The 23201-nt window shown below is 38.5% G+C and overlaps 1 protein-coding gene across 6 annotated transcripts in view; it reads right to left on the bottom strand.

Moving 5' to 3' along the window:
- Window positions 1–23201, bottom strand: part of RASAL2 (RAS protein activator like 2) — a 233474-nt gene that overhangs the window by 7779 nt on the left and 202494 nt on the right. For 5 of the 6 annotated variants that reach the window (XM_006088946.3, XM_006088947.3, XM_023753965.1 and 2 more), the window contains 9 exons: window positions 22303–22401; window positions 20261–20815; window positions 17811–17955; window positions 13936–14080; window positions 13045–13281; window positions 10487–10688; window positions 8172–8371; window positions 6551–7412; window positions 1423–1557 (listed from right to left, as the gene is read on the bottom strand). In XM_006088946.3, coding sequence (XP_006089008.1) covers window positions 1423–1557; window positions 6551–7412; window positions 8172–8371; window positions 10487–10688; window positions 13045–13281; window positions 13936–14080; window positions 17811–17955; window positions 20261–20815; window positions 22303–22401 — 2580 coding nt within the window. The remainder of the gene's footprint in view (window positions 1–1422; window positions 1558–6550; window positions 7413–8171; window positions 8372–10486; window positions 10689–13044; window positions 13282–13935; window positions 14081–17810; window positions 17956–20260; window positions 20816–22302; window positions 22402–23201) is intronic. The other variant, XM_006088949.3, reaches the window with a different exon arrangement.

The following is a 23201-nucleotide window of genomic DNA, read 5'->3' as shown; positions in this document are numbered from 1 at the left end:
CTCTCCACATTAAACTACCAGCTCCTGCAAGCCGCATCCAATCTGTGATGGCATCAAATAAGAGTAGGAAAATAAAATGATCAAGCACTTAGAAGCCTGACAAATCACTTAAAATGAGCCAAAAGCCAGTTGTCGACAAGAGAAAGGTTCTGTCATTGCCTGTACTGTAGGAATCTCAGACCGAGCTTGGCTCATCGTTCCTTCACTCCACTAGAATCAGCCCTGTAGAGAACACCCAACATTTCTATAATGTTAAGCACTACTAAATAAGTAACTAGAAATTTATGGCAGAGTAGACTATTGCTTCTTTCTCCCCAACTGGAAAAGTATAAAATATTCAGGTCACAAGGATTAAGCCAAAGGCCTACAAGTTCTTTAGGGCTGATGGATACTGCCTCTTGGCCCTTTTTCACGATGTGGTTCACCTGTCCAATTTAGTTCTCCCTTCTCAACACATAGGTTTGTTTTCTCCCAAAAGCTTTATGTAAGTAAAGCTTTATATAATTCAATTGGTTACACGACCCTTTCTTGTACTGAAGTTGCTGGGTGTGGGGTTTGAGTACACTGGAATGTCAAATTTCTAGGCAAGGTGAGAAGCATAAGCTTTGTTATAGATGGTCTACATAAATTCATTAGGAATTAGTGATAAATCTGTACAATAATTTTTAGAATGCAATCTATTTTCACATAATGTTTCATTTAATTGACAATCAGACAATTAGCTTCTTTAACAACATGGTCCTAAATGATGATTTAATCCAGAAAGTCAAAGATGACAATTTTTAGGACAGTTTGAAGAGGAAGACTGCATCAATGAGCATGTTTAGGATCATGCTGATAGGTAAGCAGAAGCTAGGTGTCTGGTTCTTAGTCAAATAAGATAATGCCATACATGGTGTCAAGTTCTTGTTTGATAATTTTTTTCCATGTCAACTTAAAAAAAATAATAAAACAAAACTGAGTCAATAGATATCTTTTTTAAAAATCATCTATAAAACCAGAAGTTCTTTATCTAGAAAAGACAAAAAGAAAAAAACAAACAAACACAAAATCATTACCAAGACAGAGAAAGAAAGTCTAACCTAAGCGAAATTTTGGCCTTGAATGAAGAGTACCAACCAGTTTATAGAAACACTATAAGTGCCTAAAATTACTAGAAACTTACAGCAGAGTAGTCTCCAAATTAAGGTAACCTACATAAAAAGAAAATAGAGCTGGTGCCCTCCACCCCAGCTTGATGGACTTTCCTGCATATTTCCACATAAGGACACTCCTAGTTATTATTCATAGATATGTATATGATGGCTAACATAAGAGGTGGAGCTGAAACTGGGGAGGGGCAGAGCAGGTCCTTGGCTAGACAACCCTTTTGTGGCCTATCACTGTGGGGCAATACGTCAATAAAGACAGACTTGGTTCTACCTTCTCAGCATGCTTGGCTTCATCTTGATTTTGCTCAGTTTCTTCCACATCCTCTTCATACTGCCCATTGTTCAGAACCCAGGCTGCTGTCCTCTCTACTGGGGACATTGTGGCAGAGTCGACAGGTGACTGAACCTGCATCAGAAATACTTATTAGCATCTCCCAAGACAGCTCATCCACTAGTTATGTTTCACAAAGAGAACTATTGTTGGAAGACATAACTAAGATCCCTGTTTTCTACTATTCAGTAGTAGTTTGAGCTAAAGTAGCCACTAAAACTAGTAACAACTTCACTGTTTGGAACTTATTACATCAAGGCAGCTAATTCAATAGCTTTCTGCTTTATACAAGTTAACAAGATGTCGCTTGAATAAACTTTCTTTCCCTGTGATTTGTTATGGTGTTGAGTGCCTCTAAATGTACTGCAAACTAACAATACTCCTAAGAACACACTAAGGAGAAACTTTAGCTCCTAAAAACGTATTAAAAACAGCAGTTCCTTACGGTAATCTCAGCTTCAACTGTTAAATGAGAAGCCAAAAAAATAAAAGTGGTTTCATTCCATTGGTGATGGTGGTAGCTACCCTATCTCCAGAATTAACAATGTCCAATGAACTATGAGAGATTGTACAATGGAAACTGGGCATTCAGGTCTATTCCTATTTTATTGGTTGAATCTGATTTTCAACCACTTCCTAATATATCCTAGCACTTTGTGTGGCATATGGTAGATAGTAAATAACTGTTGAAAAAATAAGTGACCAATATTAACTATGCCTTGTATTCATGATAAAACTTTTACACAATTATAAAGAAATGGAAAAGTAATATTGAACAAATAAAAATTAGTTATTGTGTTAGACTGGAAGAAAATAGAGGTGATTTTTGTTTCAAAATTATTTTCTTGTTGTAATATATTCTTCATATCAAAAAAAACTATATACTGTTTACATTTTTTTCTATTGGTCTTATGTGTGCTGGTCTTATTTCCTAATTAGACTGTCAATATTTGAGGCATGGCAGCATATCATATAGCTTTTTGTGTGATTTTTTTTGGAATGGTAGTGACTATATAATTGTACAAAGCTGCTTGATGAAACATTATTTATTAATACTCTAGACAGAATGCATTACTATAATTTATTACTAAGGGAAAGATATACTGTTTTTCCTCTAATCCTCCTTTTATTAATAAACTACACTTTATTACTATATGTAGTGCAGCAAAGGCTATTCCCCAATAATTGTTCCATCTTCTTCCTAAGCTGGATATATAGCAGAACTTATTACCTTTGTCTATAACAGTTTATAGACAAAGACATTGAAAGAGAGGTTGGTAAGAGATTCAGATCCCACTTTGCTTCGCTGTAGCCTCGAGAAGAGCTTTTATAGCCACTGACTTTCAACAGGGGATCATTAAAGAAAATGAAGGATGAAAAAAAGACAAAAAGTAAAGGAGTAGGAATTCCTACTAAGAACATCTCCCTCTTGAGATAAAGCTGTATAGGGTTTCTCTGGGAACAATCATAATACTTTAGGGCAAAAGAGCCTGAGGAGCAGTTTCGCTGACCCTATAATTACTCATAGCCTGGCTATGCTGAGGACAATTGAGAACGGGCAGCTCCCTGGTTCCTTGCTAGTATTTACTATGTATAAATGAGACTTGTTGGTTTCAGCTTCTCCACAGTCTGAAATGGTCAGGTTCCCATCAATGAATAACAACACTTCTGCTATCAGCACCAAAGATGGGTGGACTAAATCACTAAGTAAATGCCGAGAGTGCTTGAAGAGGTTGGTTTAGGGGAGGGTCAACAAATCCAAATGTGAAAACTGTATCATTCCAATAGGCTGGCCAAATACCAATTTTAAGAGCTTCTTCAAATTTGAACTTCTAAGTTTAGGTAACATGCTATATCTGAACAACTCAGACATTGCAGATAAAGTGTATTATGCATACAGAGTACATGATGCATGAAAAACAAAATGAAGAGAAAAATGAGAAAAAATAAATCCACACAGAGGCTGAAAGGGACAAAAATTAAAGTTTCCTGGAAAAATAATTCCCTCTGTAGATTGTTTTACTGGAATTTTATTTCCTTCCTACTCAGTAGATGGAGGAGACCGAAGCTAGTTACAGTGCCAACAATGGCCACTCCTTTGTGCATAGATATAAATGGAATTTGCACAGGACAAAGCTACTGATAATTGCAGACGCCTACAGAACAATCCCCACAAAGAAGTCCTCTAGTTTTGGGGAGAGAAGAATTCTCTAACACAATTTGCAATTATAATATGTAAAGGAATTTGCCTGAAAAATGCGCTGATTATATAGAATTTCAGAGGCTTCATGGGAGTAAGATGAGAAGAGCAAGCAAGAAACAGAAAGGAATTTAAAAAAATAACATAAATTCGAAAGAATGAACCATCTGCCTAGAAAAAGCCAGCGTAGAAAAACCAGAAACTTGAGCAATCAAAATATAGTGATTTATGGTTTAACTGATATGAGGTGGCAGTACCAGCAAAGGTATAAGCAAAGGTGACTATTTAAAGCTGTGCTAGGACATCTCACTGTGGCTATGCCTTACTTTATGGCAATATAATATAGACATTCTTCAATGCATTAATGGCTGTGACAAAATTTTAAATTGGTTGTTTGGAGACTGTATACATTTACCACTGCCCATCAATCACCCATAGAAACATGTACTGAGTGCTTATGTGATAGGTGTTATAGTTTCCTATAGCACAAACATTGTTACTGACAATTGAAGAATCTGTCTGAGTCATGGGCCCTGGGAATTGATGACTAAAGGAGGAATGGGTGAGCATTCCTCTCTTCTGTCCAGGGCTGGGCCGACATCCATTGTCAACCTCAAAGGTAAGTAGACATCCTTCCCTGTCCTGTCCCTCTCTTCCAATCTGATATTCTTCTCTTCTCCTTATTTCATCCTCAGGGTGCTCATGGGTAAGCCCCCTAGTAGCTGTTTGCTTTCACAAAATATTCCATTTCTAAAATTACTTACCTTTCTTCTCTTGACTCAATAAACACTTTAATACTCTGAAAGGAGTTGATCTCAACTGGAAGCTGGCATAAAAGCAATGTGTGGAAACTAATTCACAATAAGGTGTGAATAACTGATAGCCTCCTAACTAGCAAATTAAATGTGTATATATGAGATATAGCTATATGAGCAATTAATAAGCATTTTCATTTAAAGAAAAGGAAAACAATGTATATTATTGTATCATCTACACTAATAAAAGAGAAACATGGAAATTGGTGTCACTCTGCTATGCCCACCAGCCAATCAGGATGAGTATGCAAATTAACCCAACAAAGATGGCAGTTAATTTGCATATGCAGGCGTGGAGTGAAGACTGAAGGCTCCGCCTGAGCGAAGACTGAAGATGACTGAAGATGACTGAAGACTGAAGAGGCTTGGCTTCTCCACTGCAGCCGGAGCGAAGGCCTGGGTCCCGGGTGCCAGAGGAAAACTGGTGCCGGCAGCCAGGGGAAGGAAGGCCTATTGCACGAATCTCTTCATGCAACGGTCCTCTAGTATTATATAATTTTCCTTTTCTTTAAATGAAAATGCTTATTAAATCAAATGAATTGGTAAATTTGGGAAAAATACAACAAAATAAAAATGAAAAATTTAAGATGGAAGAAAACCTTTATTTCTTAGGAAAGAATGGCTAACTAGGAGGTTTTGCCCAGGAAGTCAGCCACCAGAATCAGGTGGAGTTGGACATGTTTTCCATCCCTTCCTCTTTCTCTGTATCCAAAAATTCTGCAAATGTTCTAATTTTTTAAACAATAGTTATCAAAGTAGGAGCAAGGACTCTGATCACAACAGAATAGAGACAGAAGCAGCCAAATTAGTAAAGGCTTACCTATAAAAATGCAAATATATTAAAGAGATACATTGGGGTTTTATTTTAGTTTCCTCTGACAAGTTATTTGGCTGACAAAGGCCTTTTTTAAATCACAAAGCTTCCCCTAGTATTTATAAAGTATGATTAGGTTTCAAAAAATTCAACAAATACAAAACTTTTCAGGAGAAAAATCTTTTTCAGATAAAAGTAGGAAATTCTCTCTCTCTCTCTCTCTCTCTCTCTCTCTCACACACACACACACACACACACACACACACACACACACTCATACATATTCCTAAGGTTTTTAGTTTGTTTCAAAGAACAAAATATATATTTGTGCCTCTTGGAAAACCTTTTTATCAAGAAGAAAAGATTTTATCAGTCTTATATTAAAATTGGGTAGGATACTAGCTGGGTTTGTGCTTGTAAAGCAGGGATGGGGAACCTTTTTACTGCCAAGGGCTATTTGGATATTTATATCATTCACAGGCCATACAAAATTATCAACTTAAAAATTAGCCTACTATACTTGGTCAAACTTTTAATTAACTCACCCCTAATGCCTTGGCAGGGCCAGACCAAATGATTTTGTGGGCCTTATAGGACCTGTGGGCCACAAATTCACCACGCCAGATGTAAAGAGAAATTATAAGGAAGTTGTAAATGTTTAGAATACTTGTCAACCACCTGTGTTTCTATTTCCTCCCCCTCTCCTTTACATTGCCACTATCGGTGTTCAGTTGTTTATTTTCCTAGTGATTTCCAGGAAAAGGCACAAGGGACTTGATATTTCCAGAGGGAGCTGGAGAATGGAGTAGGGAGTAGTTATATTAAACTCTTGGCTCAGAATACAAAACTTTATTTTGGAAGCATAAGAAAAAATATTTAGGGAGAATTAATGTCCAGGTCCCCAAATACTTTCTGGTTGATTTGGCCTATAGATTCCACAGTTTAAGTGTGTAATTATTCATTCAACATAACGGATCTGTTCTCAGTGCCGAGTGAAGGGAAGGCAAGGCCCCTGCGTGGTTGTTAAAGTGTCCTCAGGGTGATGAGTCAAGCTACATTCTGTTGCCTCACCTCACTAGAAGCCTCCCAAACCTTTTATTTCCTCTTACCATTTAAAGGTGGCAGAAATATTTTTAAGTGGAGACCTTGTTAGCAATGGGGTTTCCCAATGATTTCGACACAAAGACCGAGGAAACAGTTGGACCAGGTAGAAGCCAGGTCATCCAGCATTCACCCTACCTGCTGTGTCTGCTGTCTCTGGATTGCTCTCACTTTGGGAACAGGGCTCTCTCTGGAGGAAGAGGACTGCTGCCGGGACCGGCTTCCATTCTGCACAGGCTCGGCCACCAGGGCTGCCGAGGCCACCGACATGCTCCCCGTGCTCCGTAAGGAAGCACTGTGTGGCAGGGACGGCGCGGCTTTAGCTCGGGCACCCAATCCAGCTTGGTCCATTTTTCGGATTTGCGCCTGCCCAGTACTATTTTGCCGGGGTAGAGCAAGAGGTATGTGTCTGTCTGGCATAGTGTGCCGCCTGGAGAAGTCCTCACTCTGAGTGCTACGTTTGCTGAAGTCTTCCATGCTGCTATTGCTGGGTCCACTGAGTTTGAAGTCTTCACTGTTACTTTGGCTTCTGGAACTGGCAGTGCTTAGGTTCTCCAAACTGGAATCCACGGAGGCCTTTGGCATTGCTGGGATTGGGTTACTGAGGTGATAGACAGGGTTCTGGAATGACAAGGGCTGGAGGCTGCCTGGCTGGTTCAAGGCTGGGTGCAGGGGCCTTCTGACTTGGGGTGCACTCTGGGGTGTGCTTTGGGTTTCCCGCAGCTGCTTGATGCTGGCGACCTGGGTTATGGAAAGCTGACTTCCGGTCAAGCGCAGAGGCACATCGAGCATGACGGACGCATGCTCCACTTGAGCAGCGTGCGTGTCCTGGAGGTCCATGAGGGAGATGCTCCGCCCATTAGGAAGGCTACCTTCCTTTTCATCCTTCTCAGAATAAGTCATGCTCTGGGAGGAGGCTTGCTGAACCAGCAATAATGTTTTCCCCCTGAAATAGCTATCTGTGTTGTCCTGGCTTGGAGACTTTAGTTTATGCAAATCACTGTAGAAACAGAAAGGACCCTTAATTACTCTTGAGACACATTCAACATAGTTAAGATTCCTCAATTCAGGCATATGAACTCTTCTGAAGGCTCACAGGCCCAATGCAGATGCTTACATCTAAGCTCAGATTTCATCCTTACGATTCTCAAAATAAAATCCAACATTTTTAGTTTTTCTCCAAAGGTGGGGATTAATACTGTGTATACCACTCCATCACTGTCTTCCACTTTTACTAGCATTCCAACCATTTTCTAGTTTGACTTTAAGCCCTCCCAAGGTATCCCAATTCATATTTAATTTGTTCAAGAGGAGAGGCTCTAAGTGCACAACCCAAGGGCCCATGCCAAAGGCACAAATCTTACCAACACAAAGAAAACAAAGTCTAAGCATCAATATTGTGTCCACTATGTAGCTGAAACAGCCAGTTATAAAATGTTTTTAACTGAGGTTCTCCTGATTTTTGAGTGCTACTATATATGAAAATGTCAATTTCATAGAGCTCTTAAGTCTTCCATTAAGCAGGACATAGTTTTTTAATGCATTTGTTAATATAACTTTACAATATCATTCTAGAAAATAAATATCCTACATCTTGTGTATTATTATGACAAACAATTGGCTTTATCTCAGGTCAGATGATTATTTCCAATTGCTCAAGACTTTAAAGTTGGTAAATTCAACACATAAATTAAATAGATTTTCACCAAATCTCTAAACATTTTATCTCTGGGACAGTACTTCAAATTCTCTTTCATACCTGTCAGTAGGGTCTTCAAATATTTTCTGCAGCCCAGAGGAGAGGCTTCCACTGACATTGGGACTGGAATTATGCTCAGTGAAGCGTCTCAGCTGCTGCTGTATTGGCGTAGGGTTAGTCAGAGACTTGGTGATATCAGCAAGAACCCGAGGGAGAGGTCCCAGTTTTGCCACAGTCGCCTGTAGGAAGGAATTTTCACCCTAATTGGATAATAAGCATTGCGACATCCACCACAGATTGTTTTGGGGACCATGAGGTCCAATGATGAAGGGGTGTAGGTTGGAGGGGAGGGTAGGTGTTTGCATGTGGGATTGGCAGGTTCATAATGCATTGTTATGGAGCAGCGGAACCATGGCGTCGAGATGGATGGAGGACGCGAAACAAGGTGCAGCAGGCATCGAGGAAAGAAAGGAAATAGAAATTAGGATTATGCAAATAAAAATTAAAAGACATGCTCAAAACAACCAAAATATTGCCATTCCAACTAAAATAGGCATGCAAAGCAAACAAAATCTTTGGAAGGCTAGTAAATCAAGCTGGGGGAGGGGGAAGGGGAAGGACCAAATACCTTCTAACTAAAAGGCTAGTGTGATGAAACTTCCAAAGAAAAGGGATTATGTGAGGAAAGAAATGCATGCCACATACAAGAAAGTGTTGCATGCAGGGGTCCAAAACACTCCAGGACACACAGTTGACACTGCTATCAACTATGCCATTTAATCTTGGGAACCCGGACCTATTATTGCCAACTAGGTTGGCATAAGCATGACAATTTTTTTTAAAAAACCCCAGAAAACTCAGGTAAACTTTCTCTATAAAATATGTCTAAACATACTCCTGGTTCCCAGGACCAAACAGAGATTAAAAAAAAGGAGAAAGTGTATTTACACAGCAAAGCCTGTTAAAAAGACCTTGACCCTGAATAAATGAGGCTTATTTCACAAGAAAACTGTATCTGCATCTCACTGATACAGTTATTCAACAAAGAATAACTTTTTTAGAACTTGTTTTATCCATCTCAATCATTTTTTTCTTTGGGGAATTCTTATTCTCACGGCGTTTTATAGGACCGCTCAACTGTTAGGCAGTTTTACACGGTTGCCTATGGGTCTTCTTTGGTTTTTCAACAACCAAGAGATTCTTCAACCCTGCTCAAACAGGTAGAATGCCTGCTCAAATGTCACCTGGAGGATGCCTTCTTGAACCATGATTCATAGTCAAGGGATTTACCCTCAGCACAGCTGCAATTTAAAGTCCAGCTGGCATTTCTACAAGTATAGAAGGGGTCCTGAAGAATAAGGAACAGTTTATTATTTCACAATGTTTAAAGCAGCAGTGGATACCCTCTACCATTTACATTTCCTCAGGAAAGTGGTCTTTATTAATAGGTTTTACACCCCTCCAATATTATTGGAACATTTTTAAGGATAATAGAAAAATGAAGGAAAACAAATTCTCATCACAGAAAAATAACTTTGTCTTTTGAAGTTATTCTAACATACCACACCAACATATTTATAAAGTACCTGTAGTAAAGAAAAGCACCAATAAATAATTATTGTGATAAATCTAACCTATGTCTGTTAAGACTATTCTCCATTACAAAACCTATTCCTCTTTGCAAAATCCCAGAAGGAAGAAAATGATTGGTATGGTATATGTCTAGTTATTAATATGAAATTCTTATTTAGATTTAATAATAAAATTCTTAGCTTATAGTCAGAAAATAAATAATTAAGAATTATAATTGTTTCTGGATTCTTAATTTACATCTATGGAGGAAAAAACCATCAGGATTTTCAGATCCCACATAACTCTGTAGTACTAATAGTTATATTAAGCCCTCTGACTAGAATAACAACAAAAACATTCTCAAGGATAAAGCTGATTAAACATGATAGTCCATCCTTATATTTTGAAGTCCACCCTTTTGTTAGCAATTGCTGTATGAGGCTTCATGTCATCCTACTGCACATGAATAAGGCTACATACACTAATAATAGATATTAGTTTCTAGGCAAGTTTTTAAATGTTATATATACTGTACTTATTTATTTATAGAAATATATACTCCATTAATGCAGATAATTACTTGAAAAATAGATAAGTAATTTCATGGCTTTCTAGAATTTCCTGGTTTGTAGGGTGTATATTTCACTTAGAAATGACAACCATTTATTCTAAGATATATAGGACAAAAGGTTGCTTTCAATTAACAGAAAGGTGAGTGCTATCACCCTGTGGATGCTCTGCAGAATTCAGGTACATTCAAGTTCTCTACCTCCCTTTCCCTTTACTATTCCAGCCTACTTTACCTTATCAAGTTGGGAAACTACTTCCCACAGTAAGGAATGCAAAACTGAAAGCTCCCGGCCCAGGTCAATGTAACCATCAAAGCCTGGGGTATTTGAGATGGTGTCTGGATTAGAGATCTCCAAAAGAAAGCGCTTCATTCCACCCCACTCATGTTCTAAAAAATCATTCATGAATGCCATGTATTCTTCTTTGTTACCAAATCTAAAGGGGAGGGAGAGAAAATGAGAAAGAACATATTCAGGAAAAGAGAGGTGATCATTTTGAGTTGACTGTATACAGAGCTATAAATTTTTATTTTTAGGAGGTAAGTGACTAATTTTGTTTATCTATAATAATAAAAGGGTAATATGCTAATTAGACCGGACATCTTCTGGATGTCCTTCCTGATGAAGCCGGGGCCGAAGGGAAGCCAGCCTGGGTCCTGGGTGCCTGCAGGCGGCTGGAGGAGGGAAGTTGCCCCAGTCCCCAGTGCCGAAGGGAAGTTGGTGCCAGCAGACAGGGGAAGGCAGGCCTACTCTTGCACAAATTTTCATGCATTGGGCCTCTAGTTATTTATAAGTGATAAATGCTAAGACATACTTTCTTAATACTCAAAACTTCTGAATAGCTATTTTCTATTGTGTAAAGCTAAAACTCATTTTTCTTGTATTTAAAGCTCTCTGTAACATAACCTTCATTTACCTACCAAATGTTCATCAGTATAAACCTTCAATATAATTCACTTCTTCAAGTTTCCCAAATACATATACTCTTTTTCTTCTCCAAGCCTTTGCTCATATTATATATTTCTACTAGAGAAGAACTTGCTCTCTTCTTTGCCTATCTAGATTCTAGCTATCTTCAGGGCCTAGTTTAAGTCCATAAAACTTGTTCCCAAATAAGCCAGAAATAATTTTTACTAAAATTAGCTCAAATATGGGTAAATATGTATGTTTTTGCATTGGGTTACCTATAGGGTACTCAAAGTTAAAGTAGTGCACTTAAAAAGTAACTATTTAAGCCAGGAAACAATCTGTCTCACCGAAGTTCTAGTTTTTTCCTTCAGTACATTGCTAATAGAATCTTGTCTTTAAGCTTCACTATTGAGTGAGTCTGTTCTGATCAATTCTGTCAGTGTGAAGTTTCTTTCAGTGATTCCATAAAATTATTTTCTATAAATTATAAAAATTACACAAACCGAGAAAAATTTAAAAACAATGAAAAGTAGAAAAAAAAGTGTGGATGTACTATCATCTGAATTTATCTACTGTTTACATTCGTGTGTACTTCCTCCAACTGCTTTCCAATGTCCTTTAAAAAAGCTTTAAATCTACCAAAAATTGAAAAAATATGCCTCATCTACATTAACCAAGTGTTAACATTTTGCCAAGTTTGCGCATGCTCGCGCTCTCTCTCTCTCTCTCTCTCTCTCTATATATATATATATACACACACACACACACACACACACACACACACACACACACACACATATGTATGTATATACTTTGAATAAGGAATATCTCTTACATAAACCAATGTCATTATCACAATAAAATTTTTAAAATAAATTTCACCAATTGTCACCAAATGGACTTTTATAGACTTTTTTCCAATTCAGGTCTAAATAAGATTCAAGCATTGCATCTAGTCATTTTAAATCTAAAACAGTCCCCTTCCATCTTTTCCAGTTTTCATGACATTGACTTGTTTAAAGGGGCCAGGCCAACTGTCTTAGACAATGTAACTGGAGAATTTGTCTGATTGTTCTTCCCAAATGTTTATACTAAAGTTTTTGTGTTTTTAAACTGCTGGAATAATAGCATATGCACCATTTAATATCTTTTCCCCTAAAGTTTTTAATAGCCCTTTTCATTTAATATAATTATATCTTCATCATTTTCCATATTATTGGCTATTCTTTGAAAACACTGTTTATAGTGGCTGCAAATGTTCTGAATGCATGTACCCTAGATTACTTAACCACTCCTCTATAAAATGAATATTTAAGTTGTTTCCAATTTTTTGTTATCCTATATAATAAAGAGGCAATATGCAAATTAACCCTCATGCCCTCACAAGATGGCTGCCTACAACCAGGCCGGCAGGGAGGTTAGTGAGGGACAACCACACGACTGAACAGCAGGCTGCATGGGGCATCCAGGTTGGCAGGGGGGCCATATGGGATGACCAGGCCGGCAGCAAGGGGTGACCAGGCTGGCGGGGGGGTTGGGGGGGGGGCGCGGGGGCAGTTAGGAGCGACCAGGCTGGCAGGGAGGGGGCAGTTAGGGGTGACCAGGCTGGCAGGGGGAGGGGGGCAGTTAAGGGCGACCAGGAAGGCCAGTGGTCCAGGATTGTGAGAGGGATGTCTGACTGCTGGTTTAGGCCCGATCCCGAAACCAGCAGTCGGACATCCCCCAAGGGGTCCTGGATTGGAGAGGGTGCAGGCTGGGTTGAGGGGACCCCGCCCCGTGCATGAATTTGTGCACCGAGGATCCCTATCACCACCCAAATTTTAGATCTCATATATTTTTTTAAACAATGTTTTGTAAAAAGGGGTTATGGTAGCAACACGTACTTGGCAAAGTTAGCCAGGTTCTGAATGACCTTGGCAATCAGAGTCAGAGTCCGAGACGTGCGGTCATCAGGATACTCCTGCATAAGGTTGAACAGACTGGGAGACATGATGGCTGGGCACAGGAAACGCAGGAACAACGAGGCACTGATGAGCCGTTCACTGATGTCTTGCTTCCCACGGTTCAAGCACTGCTGCTTCCATGATGCAAACACCTCTTTCAGTTCACGAGGGAAAACACTGGGGAAGGAAAAAAGATCAAAATCTCTAAATACTCAAGGAAAGTGCAAGCGATCTCACTCTGGCCCAACACACCTCCGCTCTAGAGCCAGGCAATGAGGGCCTAGTGGAGGCCTTAAATGGTTTGTGGCTGAGAGGTGGTGGAAAATTCACAGAAGCCCAGATGGAGACTAGAAACCAAAAGCTGTAAAAATCAGGAATTAGTATAAATTTAGTTTTGCAAAGTGGGAAATGGCATGAGGCTCCTGACCATACCATCTGGTTTAATCAAGATCACCATAATCTCTCTAAAGACTGTTCATCCAAAATCTTCCAAAATCTTACCAATTGCTGGGGTTGGAGCAATGATCAAAAATAACTAACGCATCTTTTTAACACCAAGTAAATATTTTAGAAACCAATTAGAGAATGTGGTGGTAATTTTGTACACAAACATTGTATTTATGTATATAGTTCAGAAATTCTTGGGCTCACAATGGAGGTTTAGAGTTTAGACAGGAATGTATTAGGGAAACTGTTAGTCTCCCCCCCCCCCCTGCCCTGCCCCCAAGCCCTTCCTTTGGTTGGGAAATAATAGTTAACACCGTGATGACTTTTATATAAAAAAAAATGCAAGTTCCAAAGGTAGTGGATGAAGCACTGACACCAGCTCACCAGTAAGAGTTGATGATCTTGCAAAAAGCCAGTTCACAGCACATTTTCAGGTTGCTCTGATGGTCTATCAATTCACTAGATGAACATTTGCTGGGATCCACTTCACAGTTCTCATCTGACTCATACAAAGCTTTGATGAACTCCCCTATTTGAAGAGAGAAGATGACAGATAGTAGAACTATAAACAGGGTCTTCCTAAATAGAACAATAGGACTTAGGATTCCTGTCCTAAAATGCATAATAGGGAATCTTTCTGAGATCTGACAGGGGGATACAAAAGACTGTTCATGAAGGGTCATTGCTTTGGAAACCAAGAGTTATCACCTTCCAAATATCATGTTTATTTTCTTTACCCTGGAAGTGAAAAAACAGCAATCACCACCATCATCATCATCATGGTATTTATAAAAATAACAATGATACTACTATAAACAATGATATAACTTTAAATCTTTTATCTGAAACCGCAAATAAATGAGCATAAATTCATTATTTGTTATAAGGCCCCTTTACCAGGGTGAATAGTGTTATTATCTTAGGAGAAAAAACAACCCTGATGACCACACATCTCGAACTTGGACTCTGACTAACTAGCCCACTTAAGGTTTTAACTGCTAATTCTGGTACCAAACATAGATTTGAGTAAGGATGTCTAGACTTACCTCTTGTAATGGGAACAGTCATTCAATACAGCACAAGATTGTAGCAGAACATCTCTTTATATAATCTGTATTGTTTTTCCAAATAGATTTAGCTTAGAAGCCCTGTTCATATATCCTATTCTCTAAAAGGATATGCCCAACATTCTCTGAAAGAACAAGTCCTTACCTTACATACCCACCACTATACCTGTATATATTCTGTTCCATGTTTCACAATGTTTTATGCTTATTTGTTCATATATCTGTCTCATCTCTAGGATGAGTACCTTTGGAGGTCAGGGACCAGGTTCTATTCATGTTCAGATCCCCAGCCTATCAAATAGCTCCCAAAGCATTGCAAGTGCTCAATACATATTTATGATGCCTGGTACTATGTGTCCTTGGGTTTTTATAGGCCTTTCTGAAAGAGGAGATCTTTCAAAGACCCTTTCAAATCTGCTTATATTACTTGAGGTTCAGGCTAGTTATACTAGATTTTATGAAAGTAAATGATGATTTCTGCAAAATTAAGTAGCAGCAGTGATATAAACAGCATTTTTTTTTCTAGCAAAATGGCTAATACTGAGGTAAATGAAAGCATTTAAAAATAGCTATGAGAGGATGAGAAGTAGTTATTTGAAAGAAAAATGCCTAGAGAATAGGAAACAGTGGTGCACAGAGAAGAAAAAGGCTTTGGAGCCAGACAGATCTGGGATCAAATCCTGGGCCCATCGCTTAATGATTGTGGGGCCTTGAAAAATCACTTAACTAGTCTAAGCTTCAGCTATATTTGGAGAATAGCATAATGACTCCCACTCTACAGAGCTGTGGTGAGGATGTGAAATAATGCATGAAAAAAAAAGTGTCTAATATGGTGCCTGGCATTTTTAGGGGCTCCATACAATAAGTATTGTTATGTGCAAATTAGGCAACTTTAAAATAGTTTTTCATAAAGTAAAATAACTAAAACTAGTAAAAGGCTTCTAAAAATGTTTACCAAAAGATTTGTATTCAACGTGCTCTCAAAGTCTCTATGCTATGTGCTTCTATACTATTTATCCCTTTTAAAGAGTATCTAAATTTAAAACCAAGTCATTATTGTCAAATATTCCATGTAAAAATTGACCCACCTTTAGATTTATATTATAAATATTCTGTTTAGTGAGTTCCTTAAGGTTATACCATCCTGGGGAAACAGTACTAATATTAATAAATAATTTGTGAATTTTAAGAATATTTTCCTTTTATTCTTCAAGAAAAAGAGCCAAATAAATCAAGGGTCTAGAAGTAAACTGTCTAAAATTGAAGCCTAAAATTACCTCCCCCCGTCCCCGATTATGATATATTACAATCCTCCAAAACAGAGAAAATTATTTTACTTTTAAAACTATAACTCATGTCTGATAATGTGGAAAATACCACATTGAAAGGTGGACCTTTTATAGGTTTGTATCCAGAAGCTGCTTACCCAATCAAAAATTACTGAGACAAAAAAAAATTTACTGAGACAGATTCAACAATCCATTTACATTTGCTCTCTTGCCTTTGAAAGAAATCAGAGCCAAAGAGGGTGGCTGCTCACTACATGGTGCAAATGGAAGTTTGTGCCCAAAATGTTCTGTGTTTTCCATGTGAACCATCAACTTATTACTATCTAGCATCTAATTTCATGTGCAGAAATAAGTCCACATGTATGAACATATTACTGCTAAAAAAGAATTTGCCTTTGTCACCAAGGATGGAAATCAGGCCTTTTTAGGGTCTGCTTTTCTATATCTCACAGGTGGTATTTCCTGTGTGTCACAGGACATCAGTGTGCAATCTGATTTCAATCAGAAAGGTAAAGGGGGCCAACAGATGGAAGATTTAAGTTGTAACTGAGGCAGAGCCTGTGAAGTAAATAGTAATGCTTTAATCAAGAGAAATGAAGATTACATAATATACCTGGTAACTTTTAACTCAATTTTCTTAGAGAATTCTTTAAGTAGTCTGGAAATAGCATCCCTTTTTTCCCTCCCAAAATGTATGAACTATAGTACAACTTTAATGATTCAGAGCATCCAGCTGTACTTAATTTGTTTTTCGGAAAATTCATTGAAAAGTCTTTTTATTTTATTTAATGCTTATGATGAAATCTTCAATTGTATCATTAGAGACTCCTGACATAGCACATACAATATCAGCTAGAATCAATTTCTTTAAGTCTTTGAAAAAGCACATGGTTTCTCTCTTTTTTAGTTGTAGGGATATATATTCTTATTTTTCTTACCTCTCTATACTATAAGCTCCTTGAGGGCAAAATCTATCCAACTCATTCAACATTCTTTATGGTCTACTCCTGACAGTCATATGTGCTACTGAACACTTGAAATGTAGCTAGTACAAATTGAAATGTGCAATAAATGTAAAATACACATTGAATTTCAAATAGTATAAAAAAGTAAAGAATTTTTACTCATTAATAATTTTCATACTGATTACCTGTTCATAGTTGGATAAAATGGGTTAAATAAAATGTTATTAAAATTAATTTCACCTGTGACTACTAGAAAATTTCAAGTACTCACATATAACTCCATTATGTTTTTATAGGATAGAGTTGGTCTACATTCTGTGTGAAGTACAGGGATATGGAGATAAAGAAAATGACTATGTTCTCCAAGGAACTCATGCCTATTTTATCATGATGTGCAGTGAAGTGCCTAGCACCGTAACTTACTTTAGTGGTTGATGCCTGGAATTGCAAGTGAGTGACTTAACAGGAACTACTGAGTGAATAAAAGTCAGTTATTGTTTAAAATTTTGAAGGCCATGAAGATAGAAACTGAGAGTTGTGGGACTTGGCAAGAGTTTCCTTGTTATTGATGCATGATAACAAATGTTAACACTTTTAAGACAGTACATTTATATCATGATGTAAATACCCAACACGTCTGGGGAAACAGCCCCCCCCCCCCCCCACTGGTATTATTGTGTATCTCAGACACTTGAGGATCTTGGGGTAGCTGCACATGCTGATGGGCTTTCTCTTTCTGTACAAATTGTAATAAACCCATCTGCTGTTCCTCCACTGGTGAGTACTGCAGAGACTTCTTAAAGCCACATCTTGAATAACACTCTAGTCAGCTAGACCTAAACAACACCCAGAAGTTTAGCCCAATTTGTTTGTCTCATGAGGATGAAATAACTTAAAATCAAAAGGGGAAGAAAAGAAAATGTTTTCCTTCTCCATACCCAAGGCATCATGAAGATACTGTTGTCCCACCAACTTGAGGTATTCCTCAATGGACTTGGTGGCAATGGTATTCTCTCTGAAGATCAAGACATCATGTTCTCCACAACGATCCACCTCAGACATCACCAAGTCCGTCAGAAAATCCTGGTAGAATAATGTTCAATCAGGCAGAAAGCAACTGAATAAATAATATACATTAGAAGAGACTGATGAAATACCAGACATCCTGGGAACCCTGCTTTAAAACTAAAGCTACCAGATTCATTTGAAAAAAAAAAAAAAGTTAAGTCAGGATAAAATCTTAGGTGTCACCACCCCTAAGTTTAAAATTCCTTCACAGATTTCTCCATTGCACTTGAGTAAGGACCATAATTCTGAGTGCAGCTGACAAGTCTCCATATGTTCTGGTTTCTGTCCACCTTCCTAGCCTCATCTTGTGCCACTCTCTCTGTATTCTGCTCCAGCCTCAAGGGCCTCCTTTATAGGTCCTTGAACACACCAAGTCTTTTCTAACACACAGTGCTGTCTATCCACCACAAATTTTGTGCAAATGCTCTCAGTTTTGCTTCACTCACCCCAGCATTCCTGCCCCAACTGTCATGAAGTTAATTCCTGGGATCTTTTGGATCTTAGTTCGTACATCCTTTCCTCAAGTGAAGTCTGCTCTGACCAACACTGCCATGAACCGCGTTAGTCAGATCCCCATAGCGCACTTCTCGGCATTTCTCACTCTCATAACACTTTTTATTTCTGTAATTACTTGATTAATATCTATTTCCCCTAAAAGACTGTAAGCCCCATGAGGTCAGAGACAGTGTCTATTTTTGTTCACCTCTATATTTTTAAGCACTTAACAGTTCCTGCACATATTAGGTATTCAATATCTAACAGTTAAGAATTGGTCCACAGTATCAACATGGAATTTCTTGAACTCAACACTTTAACTTATTTTCTAGGCAGTCTGTCTGCTACACCTCCACCCCCAATCTATCCAGGGAGAAGGAAGGCCATGATGAGAAATAAAATTCTTAAGAAATAGCTGCTTCATTTCTTAATGGTCTTAAAGAATATGTTTATTGTTCAGTTTGAAATATATCAAATATTTTGAATGTTATGTATTCACTGGATATATCAAAGTCTCTAAAGTACAAGAACAGGGAATATGCGGATTTATTTTAAAATTAAGCATTTTAAATATTAATGGGATTTACTCTGGGCACCTTCAAGTGTGTAAAAGAGTTGTAGACTTAGGAATCACTATTAAAACTCAGGATAAGGGGCAGGAGGAAACTTCTGAGGGTGATGGTAACATTCAGTATCTTGGTTGTGTTGGTGGTTTCAGTGGGAGCATCATCTGTCAAAAATCATTCAATTTTTCACTTTAAATGGGTATAGTTTACTATTTATAAATTATACCTCAATAAGGTTGTTTAAAAAATTCTGCATATGTCCTGAACTTTGAGCTACTAAAAAGCAGAAAGAACATACCCTACAATTTCAAAGATGACAATCAAAATTTCAATGACACCTCACCCCAAATTCTTGAGCTTTTTTAATGCCAGAAACCTAAAGATTATGATCAGTAAATCCAACCACAAAAATTATAATCAATAGGATTATAATAGTTAGATAAGGAACTAGGTATTGAATATATCAGCATATTCTGATTTATATCAAGAAAGCATAATAGCACTTTTGTAAATAAATTATTCTATCTGTGAACGCCTCTAGGTCTGAAACACAATTTTACTGTGGCCAATTTGTATATAATGTAATAGTGACTCAGCCTAATGAAGTGAATATGCCTCATAGAGGTGATAATTACTCTAGTTCAGGCTGATCAAAGACTATCATTTGGTTGTTGTTCTTCATACAATTAACACATTGCTCTTCCTTCATCTTCCTAAATTTTTACTTATATTCAGGATGAAATAAGATTCATATTACACCAATTATGTAACATCCCTTGCTGTTTTTATTCCAAATATAGATTTAATTCCATGAAGATGCTTGCTAATACCCAGCATGCTTCTGGAATACCTCCTTCTGTAACCAGAGGATATGTCACCGGTTAATCTTAACTCAGACAATATATAGTGAGGAGTAAAACCACGGTGAGAAACAACCTTGAATGTACTGTGGGATTATCATGCCCATATCACCAATTTATTTTTCAGACAATAAAGAACTAGCTGTGGTATCTATCTTCAATGCAAATGAACTTTAAATAAATATTTGTGATCTCTCCATTTTATTCCTTTAGTTTTATAATCTCTCTCTTTTCTGGATCTAAGAACTGCTAATAGGCTTCCTTCTCAATTCTTTTTTTCTTTTTTGAGCATTAGCAACAAGTATTTCTCTAATTTGCATCTCCACAGTATCATATTTTGGTGTCTTCATACAAGGTAGGGAAGAAACTTTGGGTAACATAATCCTCCTTTCCACTTACCTTGGCTCTGCCAGTACTTTGAAGAATGTGCACTAAGGCACAAGCCAACTCCTCTTTATTTCTCACACTAATTACTGGTTCAAGGACAGAACACAGCATGGTATAGTTGCTGGTGACAAATTCTGCAAATTCTTTGTATTGTTCCATAGGCAGAATGGTGATAGTTTGGAAACGCGATTTAATTCGAATAGAAGGTCCTCCTGTCTTTCCTTTGTTCGGTGTAGGTGTACTCACTGGATACCACTTTTCTACAAATTGGCGACCAGTCACACTGGCAGAGGGGATGTTGACTAGACCTACATAATTATTCTTGTCCTTCTTTTTCTTTTTTTCCACATCTTTATAAATGTGAACTGTGATGCTATGAAGAGGTGGAAGGCTGTAGAATTCAAAATGTTCACCCCAGAAAATATTGTCTGCTTTGGTCTTGCTGGTTGTACGAGCAAAGAGGGTATCATCAAGGCACAGTTCACAGAAATATTTCTTTTTTGGGGCGAGGTCCTTAGCTTCAATGATCCATAAACGAAGAACATTTTCAGCTCGTCTGCAATTGTCCTATAAAGAAGTAATAAAGCTAAGTTTGAGAGCTGAAATCCCAGAAAGACAACATTTTCCTTTTGAAATAGGTGATGCCCGTGGTCGGCAAACTGCGGCTGGCGAGCCACATGCGGCTCTTTGGCCCCTTGAGTGTGGCTCTTCCTAAGCCTTAGGAGTACCCTAATTAAGTTAATAACAATGTACCTACCTATATAGTTTAAGTTTAAAAAACTTGGCTCTTAAAAGAAATTTCAAGCGTACTGTTGATATTTGGCTCTGTTGACTAATGAGTTTGCTGACCACTGGGTGATGCTGCTTATATACTTCATTACGGGTAATCCTACATAATAAAAGCCTAATATACTAAGTATCCAGTTGTCTGTTCAACCAATCAAAGTGTAATATGCTAATGACATGCTAAGGCCTCTCAACTGCTCACTATGATGTGCACTGACCACCAGGGGGCAGAGAGTTGACCAGTTGCTATGATGTGCACTGACCACCAAGGGGCAGACGCTCCAACTGGTAGGTTAGCTTGCTGCTGGGATCCGGCAGATCGGGACTGAGCTAGACGGCCCGACATGCCCTGGAGCCCTCCCGTGGTCCCTCCCCAGCTGGCCAACCTCCCGCGTACCTCCCGGCCCCAATTGTGCACTGATGGGGTCCCTTGGCTTGGCCTGTGCCTTCTCGCAATCCGGGACCCCTTGGGCGATGTCGGAGAGCCAGTTTCAGCCCTATCCCGCAGGCCAGGCCGAGGGACCCCAGTGGTGCATGAATTTGTGCACCGGGCCTCTAGTAAATAAATAATGAAAGGAATTATTATATCATTGTTCAGGATAATAGGAAGCTCTAAACAGAATGTATCCGAATTTTACAGAGCCATATACATTCTATTTTATTTGGGTTACAAAATATCATTCTGTAACATAAGTTCTCATGTAGCTACCCTCGTGCAACTCGACTGATGTCTACAAATAAAAAAAGATAAGTAGTTAAGAAACTTGTGTTCTAGTCCCATTTCTATCATGTATTAGCTTCTGATTTGGGCAGGTTACTTAAATTCTCTGAGTCTTCTTATCTACATTGGTAAAATCATGATAATAACTGCAATAAAATTATGTTCAGCATAAAATGGCATAATATGTTTGAAATGGCGAATGTGTTTAAAAAGTTCTATAAAAGTTAATGCCGAACCGGTTTGGCTCAGTGGATAGAGCATCGGCCTGCGGACTGAAGGGTCCCGGGTTCGATTCCGGTCAAGGGCATGTACCTTGGTTGCGGGCACATCCCTACTGGGGGGCGTGCAGGAGGCAGCTGATCGATCTCTCTCATTGATGTTTCTAACTCTCTATCCCTCTCCCTTCTTCTCTGTAAAAAATCAATAAAATATATTTAAAAAAAAAAAAAAAGTTCTATAAAAGTTAAGGTATTATCACTGCATTTAGCTTCTATCAATTTACTGCTTATAGAGTTACACATTTTTTAGACCTCAAAGCCACTATTACCTTATTTGGTTGAACTGTCCTGCGAAGGTTTTCCATCCACTTATCTCTTTCTGAAGCGGAGTTACAGCTGAAGCATTTACTTCCACTCAAGTAGGTAACCTTCAACATAAAGGTTAGACATAAAGAAAATAAAACATAGGGCTTGAGGGCTCTAGTTTCCTAATTGTATTGTTTGAGTTAAGATATGCTATGAACCAAAATCATACTACATGAAACCAGCTTTGTGATTCTACTGGTATATCTACATCTACATCCACTTTTTGCTTTGCATCCTCACTTATCTCCTGATGAGACTACAAAGGCCAGTGAGAATTCAGCTCAGGATCCTAAAACTGTTCTGAAATACCAAAATTAAAAACCTTTCAGGACACATCTTAAATGAACTGCTAATGAATATGTTTAATTCTGAGAGACTTAATAAAGAATAACTAAAAAGGGAAGAGAGGAGTCTCTAAAACAGCTTATCCCGTTTCTTGGGACGCTTTTGAGGCATCAGGCTCTACCCCTTCCCTTCTCCGTCTTGGCTGGAACACCACAAACTCAACCTTCACTCACCACCTGTTCCCCTACGTCCCCCACTCCAGTTTCCTGTAATTAGAGGACCAAAAAAGAAATAATAATAATAATCATCACTATCCGGAGAGGAGAGAAAAGAATGAGCTGCATTAGCAGTCATCCTACCAGAGTCAGAAGCAGAGGACCACTCAATCCCCTCACCCTTTGCCCATCTATATAAAAGCCCAGTGACCAGAACAGGGGAACGACCAGAACAACTGGAACGACTGGTGGCTATGACGCGCACTGCAGCAGCCAACTGGCCTGATCTGGCCCCCAACACCTCGATTGGGGGCAGGGCCAGCCGGCCAACCACCCATGGCCCCTCCCCGCGCCAGCCTAAC

This window comes from Myotis lucifugus, unplaced genomic scaffold (genome assembly GCF_000147115.1).
Source record: "Myotis lucifugus unplaced genomic scaffold, Myoluc2.0 scaffold_54, whole genome shotgun sequence".
NCBI lineage: Eukaryota > Metazoa > Chordata > Mammalia > Chiroptera > Vespertilionidae > Myotis > Myotis lucifugus.
The sequence above is the reverse complement of the archived record's forward strand: the minus strand, read 5'-3'. Positions and strand labels throughout refer to the sequence as shown.